General features: G+C 51.9%; 2 protein-coding genes across 4 annotated transcripts in view; one reads left to right on the top strand and one right to left on the bottom strand.

Moving 5' to 3' along the window:
* Positions 1 to 6,880, bottom strand: part of CCDC12 (coiled-coil domain containing 12) — a 62,005-nt gene extending 55,125 nt beyond the window's left edge. Inside the window, exons 1-3 of one of the 2 annotated variants that reach the window (XM_005600744.4) lie at positions 6,577 to 6,880; positions 6,069 to 6,211; positions 4,523 to 4,720 (exon numbers count right to left, since the gene is read on the bottom strand). In XM_005600744.4, coding sequence (XP_005600801.2) covers positions 4,523 to 4,720; positions 6,069 to 6,191 — 321 coding nt within the window. In that variant the 5' untranslated portion in view covers positions 6,192 to 6,211; positions 6,577 to 6,880. The remainder of the gene's footprint in view (positions 1 to 4,522; positions 4,721 to 6,068; positions 6,212 to 6,576) is intronic. The other variant, XM_005600746.4, reaches the window with a different exon arrangement.
* Positions 6,881 to 6,893: 13 nt separating this feature from the next.
* The window catches only part of NBEAL2 (neurobeachin like 2), a 29,773-nt gene continuing 27,338 nt past the window's right edge, over positions 6,894 to 9,328 (top strand). For both annotated transcript variants that reach the window (XM_023620543.2, XM_001916568.5), the window contains exon 1: positions 6,894 to 7,181. In XM_023620543.2, the coding sequence (XP_023476311.2) occupies positions 7,131 to 7,181 (51 nt within the window). In that variant the 5' untranslated portion in view covers positions 6,894 to 7,130. The remainder of the gene's footprint in view (positions 7,182 to 9,328) is intronic.

The raw sequence follows: 9,328 nt of genomic DNA, 5'->3' as shown, positions 1-9,328 counted from the left end.
AAAGCAATTCAAAAAAAAAGAAGATTGGCAACACTTGTTAGCTCAGGTGCCAATCTTTAAAAAAAGATCAATCAACGTAATAAAATAATAGAATGAAGGAAAAAGAAGAAAAAACACATGATCATCTCAATTGAAGAAAAAGCATTTGACAAAATTCAAGTCCTTTTCATGATAAAAACAGTTAACAAGCTAAGAATAAAAGGAAACTTCTTTAACATGGTAAAGGCCATATTTGATAAACCCACAGAGAACATCACACTCAATGGTGAAAGACTGAAAGCCTTTCCCCTAAGATCAGGAACAAAACGACGATGCCTGCTTTCACTTCATTCAACGTGGTACTGAAAGTTCTAGCCAGAGCAATTAGGCAAGAAAAAGAAAGAAAAAGCATCCAAAATGGAATAGAAGAAGTAAAATTATCTCTGTCCAAGACGGCATGATCTTATATGCAGAAAATCCTAAAGAGTCCACAAAAAAACTGTTAGAAGAAACAAATTTGGCAAAGTTCCAGGATACAAAATCAACAGACAAAAATCATTTACATTTCTATACACTAGCAGTGAACAATCTGAAAAGGAAATTAAGAAAATAATCTCATTTACAGCAGCACCAAAAAGAATAAAATACAAATAAATTTAACAAAGGAGGCTAAAGACTTGTACAATTTTAACCAAGGAGACTAACAGCTTATACAAGAGAACGTCACTGAAAGAAATTAATGACTTAAATAAATGGTAATACATCTCACACTCATAGACTGGAAAACTTCATTTATTAGGATGTCAATATTCAAAATGATCTACAGATTCAATGCAACCTCTATCAAAATCTCAATCATATTTTTTGCACAAATAGAAAAATCCTAAAATTCATATGGATTCTCAAGGGATCTCGAACAGCCAAAATGATCTTGAAAGAGAAGTAAGTTGGAGGATTCATACTTCCTGATTTCAAAACTTACTACAAAGCTACAGTAATCAAAATGATGTGGTACTGGCCTAAGGACAGACATATAAGACCAATGGAATAGAAGAGAGCCGAGAAATAAACCTATGGTCACACAATTTTTCAACAAGGGTGCCAAGACTATTCAATAGGGAAAGGACAGTCTTTTCAACAAATGATACTGGGAAAGCTGGACATTTACATGCAAAAGAACGTATTAGACCCTTACATTATACCATATACAAAAATCAACTCAGAATGAATCAAAGACCTAAATGTAAGAGCTAAAACTATAAAACTTTGGGGCCGGCCCCGAGGCTGAGTGGTTAAGTTCACATGCTCCGCTGCTGTGGTCCAGGGTTTCACTGGTTCGAATCCTGGGTGCGGACATGGCACTACTCATTAGGCCATGCTGAGGCGGCATCCCACATGTCACAACTAGAAGGAACCACAACTAAAAATATACAACTATGTACCGGGGGGCTTTGAGAGAAAAAGGAAAAATAAAACCTTAAAAGAAAAAAAACTATAAAACTCTTAGGAGAAAATATAGGAGAAAAGCTTCATGATCTTGGATTTGACAATGGTTCACTCAAAAGCAGGATCAACAAAAGAAAACACAGATAAATTGGACTTCATCAAAATTAAAAACTTTGTGCAAAGGACATTATCAGGAAAGTGAAAGGACAATCTTGGGAATGGGAGAAAATATCTGCAAACCACATATCTGACAAGGGATTAATATCCACAATATATTAAGAACTCCTACAACTCAACAACAAAAAATCCAATTAAAAAATGTGTAAAGGACCTGAGCAGGCATTTCTCCAAAGAAAATACACAAATTGCCATAAGGCACATGAGAAGATCCTCAACATCACTAATCATTAGGGAAATGCAAATCAAAACCACAATTTGATATCATTTCACACCCATTAGGATGGCTATAATCAACAGAACAGAAAATGACAAGCAGTGACAAAGATATGAAGAAATTGGAATCCCTGTGCACTGCTGCTAGGAATGCCAAATGATGGGGCTGCTATGGAAAACAGTATGGCAGTTCCTTAAAAAGTTAAACATAGAATTACTATATGATTAAAAAATTCCACTTCTGGGTGGTATATACCCCAACGAATTGAAAACAGGGACTCAAACAGATATTTGTATATTTGTTACTCACAAGAGCCAAAGGCTAGAAACAACCCAAGATGAGTGAATCAACAAAAGGTAGTATACATACAATGAAATATTATTCAGGGGCTAGGCCCGTGGCCGAGTGGTTAAGTTCGTGCGCTCCGCTGCAGGCAGCCCAATGTTTCATTGGTTCGAATCCTGGGTGCGGACATGGCACTGCTCATCAAACCATGCTGAGGCAGCGTCCCACATGCCACAACTAGAAGGCCCCACAACGAAGAATATACAACTATGTACCGGGGGGCTTTGGGGAGAAAAAGGGAAAAAAAAATAACATCTTAAAAAAAATATATTATTCAGACTTTAAAAAGAATGAAATTGTGACACATGCTACTTCACAGATGAACCTTGAAGACGTTATGCTGAGTGAAATAAGCCAGTCATAGAAGGACAAATACTGTATGATTCTACTTACAAGAGAAACTTAAAATAGTCAAATTCACAAAGTGCCAGGGGCTGGCATGAGAGGGGAATGGGCAATTATTGTTTAATGGGTACAGAGTTTCCATTGAGGATGACAAAAAAGTTCTGGAAAGAGATAGTGGTATAGTTACAAAACATTGTGAATGTACTTAATGTCACTGAACTGTACACTTAAAATAGTAAATTTTGTTACGTGTATTCTACAATTAAAAAAAAGTAAAGAAAAAATAACAATCAGACCATATTTTCAGCCCATTGAGAGAATCCCTCTTTAAAGGCCAGTTCTCCTGTTGGTCTCGGGCATCCTTCCCATGGAAATGGGCCCTGAGGATGTGATCTTTGTATGTCTCCATTCCAACCTCAAACCCAGTACCAATAATGTAAACCCTAAGCTGAGCTCTAAATCTAGACCAACAGCACAGGTCGACCAGCCGCTGTTTGAGAGGCTGAGGCTTGAGCTTCCTTAGGCCAGTTTGCAGGGATAACTGTCTGACAGGCTGACAAGCTGCCAGCAAAAGCAGAAGCCAATCTGGCCAGCTTTCACTCTCTATTACTTCCCCTTTCTCTTTCCCACAGGACACTAGACAGCCACCCAAAAAAAGAAACAGGGGCCAGACTGATCAGCCTGATTTTTTAAAGTTCGAAAGTGAGTCCCTGTTTCCTCTCATCCGTCACAGGTCTAGATATTTAATATCCTTTGTATTTTGTAGAGTTGAGAACAGAGTCTTCGCCCATCCAACAACAGCAGAACCAACAACCCCTCTGTAGTCTTTAGGGCCCTTTCATACAGATTATCCTCTTTGCTCTCAACAGAACCCAGTGAGAATGAACGAGCAAGGGTTGTTATCCTCTGCAGACATGAAGAACCCGGGGCTCAGAGAGATGAAGCAATCTGTCCCAAGTCCCACAGCCCCAAGTGACAGGGCCAGGGTTTGCACATAGGTAATGAACCTCAGTTCTCCTTCCTCTCGATTACTTTGGAAAGATGAACAAAGTAGAAATGGAATCAGACCATTTTGGTGTCAAACGACAGCAGGGAAAAATGCTTCGAAGTTTAGCAACTGACAGGAATAGGAGGTCCATCCCCAGAGCAGCAGCCTGGGAAAGAACGAAGCGCCCTCCTCTTTCTCTGAAGCCACCCTGATCTAGAAATGTATCTTTCCTTTTGGATTTTTGTACTGAACCTCCAGCTGGGTGCCCAGGGCACAGTCCTCTGCTGCCTTGCCCAAGGCGCGCAGACAGACAGGGGAGGGTCTGCCACACTCAGGCAATTTCACCAGGGGTGGAAGGCCAGCTCAGTCATGCAGAAGCGGAATGTTCAGCGCGCTCAGAGGCGAACAAATCACACTTAAACCAACGAGCATCTAAAACTGGAAGCGGGGCGGGCCTGGTGGCACGGCGGTTAAGTTCGCACGTTCCGCTTCTCTGCGGCCCGGGGTTCCCCGGTTCGGATCCCAGCTGCGGACATGGCACCCCTTGGCAAGCCATGCTGTGGTAGGCGTCCCACATATAAAGTGGAGGAAGGTGGGCAAGGATGCTAGCTCAGGGCCAGCCTTCCTCAGCAAAAAGTGGAGGATTGGCAGCAGGTGTTAGCTCAGGGCTAATCTTCCTCAAAAAACAAAACCCCAAAAAACAAAACAAAACAAAATAAATAAATAAAACTGGAAGTGGCCCTGGAGACCTACAGAGGAAACACGGAACACGAGCCAAACGGCCTGCAAGGAGCCGACCACTGCCCTACCAGGCCCCGCGCAGGCGCGGCTACGGGACCGACACTGGAGGAGCCCGGCGCCAGTCCACCAAGCCTAGCGCTCAGTCCGCGCGCATGCTCCCCCCACGCGCGCATGCGCATCTTCCGCAGCTGGCTTTATCCTAGTAGTCCCCTGCCATCCGTCGTCCCTGTTTGGGATCCGAACACTGGCTACCTCAGCCACGGCCCCCACTCCATATTTCTCACCTTGCGCCCGGTTTTCTCCCGCAGGGCCTTCAGCCGTTCCTTTCGCCGCAACGCCTCTTCCTCTAGCCGGCCCACACCGGCAGGAGTAGCCGCCATCTTGCCCGCCCTCCTCGTCTCTCGTCCCGCATCGCGCAGGCCCGAGGAGTAGATGACCCTTTCATGGCCAATCCAGGGACGAGGATGGGAGAGCAGGAAGTCCTAAAAGCCAATCAATGCTGAGTTGCTACAGGAGGGCCCGCCCACCCCCTCCTCCGCAACTCGCCCAGGCCGTGTAGGGCCGGCAAAGAATGGGGCTCTAAGGCTCGATTCGTCCAACGCCAATCAGTGTGAAAGCAGCAAGAGGAATCAGACCTGAGTGAAGGAGGATAGAGCGCGTCGATTGCTCTGGTTTTGCCTAAGCACCAACCACAGCTCGCTCCATGCCGGCCGCTTGGAATGCGCTGATCCATCCTTGTCTACTTGTCCTGATCCTTCAAGGCTCGAATGCCCTCAGGAAGCCTGAGTCTCCCCTGCGACCCCAACTTAATAAGAGGTCTGCCTCTCCCTTCCTTTCCAGGTATCAATTGCTCCCTGGATGCACTTGTCCATGGGCCCCTAGACCCTTCTGTGTCCACTCTTAGCAGACAAAGCCTGCGCCTTGCAGGGCTTAGCTGGATGGCCGTTTTTCTCCAGGCTCGTGGATGATCCACTCCCATCTCTAACCCCCCTAGAGCAGCAGAGTATCCAGGGTCAGACTACCTAACCCGGAGAAGGGCAAACCCCAACCAGGGCCCAGTAGGCCCCAAGGAACTCTGAGCTTAGTGAGCTTAGTTCTTGAGAACTAAGCTCAGAGAGTTGGTTTGGCCTCGACTGCAGCAGGTGGCCATTGAGGTGCACTTCTCTCCAGCAGGAGCTGCCAGTCTTCTTTACATGCCCTGACAACTGGGAGACCACTTTGGCTGAGGTCACTATCTTCTGACAGCATGTCTGGGTCCCCAAAGCCACACCGCCTCCCACCTGGGGAGGGGAGACCACGCCTCCCTCTTCCCCCCCACCCACACCATGACTTGTCTCTCAGCAAAGCCCTTCCCTGCTTGTGGCCTCCTTTCCCAGGCTGGCAGCAAGTGGACACCTGCTCCTCCCTTTCCAATTTCCTTCAGAGGCCCCTGTGCCACAGACTCCCATCCAGCCTCCCCCTAAAATGACCCTCTTGACCTCATTGACCTGGCCTTTTGGTATCCTCTCCCTGCGTCAGGCGGGGTGCCCTGCCTGGGCGTAGTACGCAGGTAGTACTTTGTACGCAGCTAGTAGGTGTTCAGGAAATGTCAGCTCAGAGGTGGGATAGATGGGGCAGGAGAAAAGGCCAGAATAGAGGGGCTGCCCAAAAAGCCAGGAGGACAGAACAGAAAGGGAATGGAACAGAGTCTTCTCTTGGCCACCCAAAGTCTAGGAGGCTCCAGACTGGTCAATTCCTCCCACCGATGGTACCTCTCTGGGCCCCACAAGTTCCCCCCAGTCCCAACAAAGGGTCTGACCCCTGCCCAACAACAGGTGGGGGGTCCCTCACCTCCCAGGCCGGCTGAGGGGATGGGCTAAGGGGTGATGGGAGCAGTGGCCCAGCAGAGTCAGTCAGGCTTCCGTCCCTGTCCAAGCTGTCCCTGGCTGCCCAGGTGGCCCTCATTTGGCCCATCTGGGCCTCAGTTTCCCCATCTGTAAAACAGAGGCATGAGGCACCTTCTTGCCTTTAATCTCTTAAGGTTAAAGAAAACAAAAGATGTGAAGCAAGTGCGGGGCCCTGGAGTGGACGGAGCCTCTAGTAAGGCTTCCTGGAGGAAGGGACCCTCAAGGATTGCCTAAATCTCCCAGGCATCTGCCTGAAGGATGGAGGGCACTGCTGCCCCGGAGGAATTTCAGGCTTGTCCTGCTGCTCTCTGATCCCGCCGCCCCAATCTTGCTCCACAAACAGTAGGAGCAAAATAGTGGCACTATGGTCTCCCCATAAAGCGCTTCGAACAGCACCGGGCACGTGGTAAACTCTAAAAGTGGTCATGACGGTCGTTGTAATCATTACATACTTGTTGAAGGACCCTGGCCATCTGCAGGAGGTCCGCAGCCCCTTCCCCCGACCCCGCGGGGCTGTCCTTTGTAGGAGTGGTGGCAATTCCAGCTAGGCGGGCTGCGTCCCGGGCGGATCTAGACCCGGGGCAAGTCTGGAATCTCTGACCCCAGATCTATAATCCCTGATTTCGTCCGGGAGGCTCAGATTAGCCCCTCCCGAGGCACTGGTAGCGGCGCGGACTGAGGAGGGCGGGGCTGCGGGGCGCCCTGACCTCAGGCTCCTCCTCCCGCGGGCTCCCCGCCCTTTGCACGGTCCCGGGAGAGGCGGGGCGGCGGTGGCGGTAGCGAAGTGCAGGAAGCCGGGCGGCGGACGGCCGGGAGGAGGAGGAGCATGCAGACTTGGGTGCCTCAGCAGGGCGCGGGCCAGTACTACTTCCCCCAGTAGTACCGCGCCGCTCCGCCCCGGAGTGACGCCCTCCGCTCATGGGCCTGGCCGAGGGCAACCGGAGGGCGGCGCGGAGGAGGCAGCGGCGGCAGGTGGCGCGCAGCAGGGCCGGAGCCGGGCCGGGCCATGGCCGCCTCGGAGCGGCTCTACGAGTTGTGGCTGCTCTACTACGCGCAGGTGAGCCCGCCCCGCCTCGCGCCCGCCGTGCCCCCAGCTCCGCGCTCCCTGCGCCTGCTGCACCTGCGCCCCCCGCCACCCCGGCCCCTTAGATGCGCCCGCGCCGTGCTTGCTCGGGCTCCGCACACACGTGTGTGCCCCCGGCCCGCCGGTGCCTCTGGCACCCATACCTGGGGGATGACCCTCGCGGGCGCGCACCTCACAAGAGCTTCTTGGGTGGGGGCTTCGCAGTCTCAGTCGTGTCTTAGGAGAGGGGCCTGGACCACGACCGCCGGGCACTACCCCCTTTTGCAGATGGGGAAACTGAGGCCCGGAAAATAAACAAGAGATTGGCCGGGTCGTGAGGGTCAGGGAGGCTTAGTTTGAATTTGGGCTTGCCCCTCCTTGTAAGCGCGGCCCCGTTGGGTACTCATGGCCGACGGGTCTGAGCGGGGCGGGGGTCCCGTCAGGAAGGGGAAAGGGTCCCTACTGCGGTTCAACTTGAGTAAACTCAGATCTCCGTCCCCCCAGCGAAGCGGCAGTGATGAGCCCCTCCCTGATCCGAGGCGGCCCCATCTCACCCCCTACCCCACGGGGGTAGACCTGGGTTCCAGCCACAAGAAAAGATTTGTCTTGGACGAGAAGGCTAGGGGTAGAGGGGTGAGCTAGGAGGGATGTTTAGAAGGGATGGAGGGAGGCCCTTTCTTCCTGAACTCCCCGTCCTGTCTCAGAGACTACCTCAAGTGGCCTCAAAAGGTGAAGGGAGTGACTCTGATGCAGGTGTCGCATCAGAGCCGAGAACTCCGTGTCCCCTAAACTCTGCCTCATACGCACAGGCCCCCACTTTCCTTCTGCATCCTTAGCAGGGAAGGATCCCAGGGTAACACCCCCCTCCTCTTCACCCAGCACCACCCTCTCTCCCTGCACCTGCCTGGCATCGTGCTCCTGGCTCAGGTGTGCCCTGGGCACAATAGACTATTGTATGCCCCAATCTCGTCACTGGGGGGAAGTTCGAGCTCAGATCAGCTGGCCCGCTGTGAAGAGGCTGGCACACTGTCTCCCAGGACTCAGGCCGGGTCTAGGGCCCCAGAGACTTGGAATCCAGGCCATAAGGGAGAGGTCCAGGCCCCTGGCAAGAGGCAGTACATGGAGTACAGTCCCTCTTTGATATGACCCAGGGCAAGCTCTCTACACCTCTGAGCCTCTGCTTCCCTATATGTGGATTTGGCACAGCCTTGCCCTCATGGATGGCCTGGGCTCTGCAGAGGGGTAGCCACTGTGGCTGGTCCAGGCTAGAGAAGGCTCCTGCTTCCCTAGCCCGATCCGGTCCCCTCAGCCTAGCCTCTCTGTCTCCATCTCCAAGGGTTGGTGCTTGTGAAGGAGCAAAAGATTGGGAAGGAAACCTACCCCTGGCCCTCATGCCTCTGATTGCCTCTGTGGCCGTGGGCAGGTTCTTGGTCCTCAGTTTCTTCACTTGTGAACAGGAGAAGGGGGGCTTGAACCAGGTGATGAGTCTGAGGGATGTTAATGGTGGGCCTTCAGGCTGGGTGGCATGCTGCTGGGGGAAGGTTGTCTTGTACGGTCTCCCACTGTACCTCCAGCATGGTTGTCTCCCGCTGCCCTTTCTAGCTGAGCTCTGCCAATGGTCAGCCCCCTATTCCCTCAGGTGTTTAGCGCTGATCTGTGCTGAGTCCCCTCTCCCTCTCCAGCTCCTCACCTGACAGGGCAGGTAGGGGGCACAGGCTGGCTGGTTGCAGCCTTGGAAGCCTGCACAGGCAGGGGGCAGCCTGGGGACAGGCAAACAAATCCAGGATGTGAGTGTGAACCGGGGAGCAGGGCGGGGCCGGCCGCCTAGGGAGAGGAAGCTCCCGCCAGCCTCCTAGCACTGCCTTCCTGCCTGCTTAGTCCTGCTCCCCTCCCGGAACACGGTCCCCACCCCTCTGTGCTGGGCTCCCAGGGAGTGGTGGCTGCGCTACTTTGAGCCCTGCTAGGGACCTATTGTGTGTGTGCTTGGGGGAGGGGGTAAGATAAGGTAAGGGCTTGAGCTGACAGAGGGTGTTCAGAGACCCCTGAGTTGGCCAGCCACCCAGCTAGAAACCTCCCCCAACACCTGCGCCCCTCCCTTCAGCAGTGAGAGCTGACATCAGCTGAAAACCTGTTTCCCCAGT

Source organism: Equus caballus, chromosome 16 (genome assembly GCF_041296265.1).
Source record: "Equus caballus isolate H_3958 breed thoroughbred chromosome 16, TB-T2T, whole genome shotgun sequence".
In the NCBI taxonomy this organism is placed as follows: domain Eukaryota; kingdom Metazoa; phylum Chordata; class Mammalia; order Perissodactyla; family Equidae; genus Equus; species Equus caballus.
Note: the sequence above shows the minus strand (reverse complement) of the source record. Positions and strands in the feature narration are given on the sequence as shown.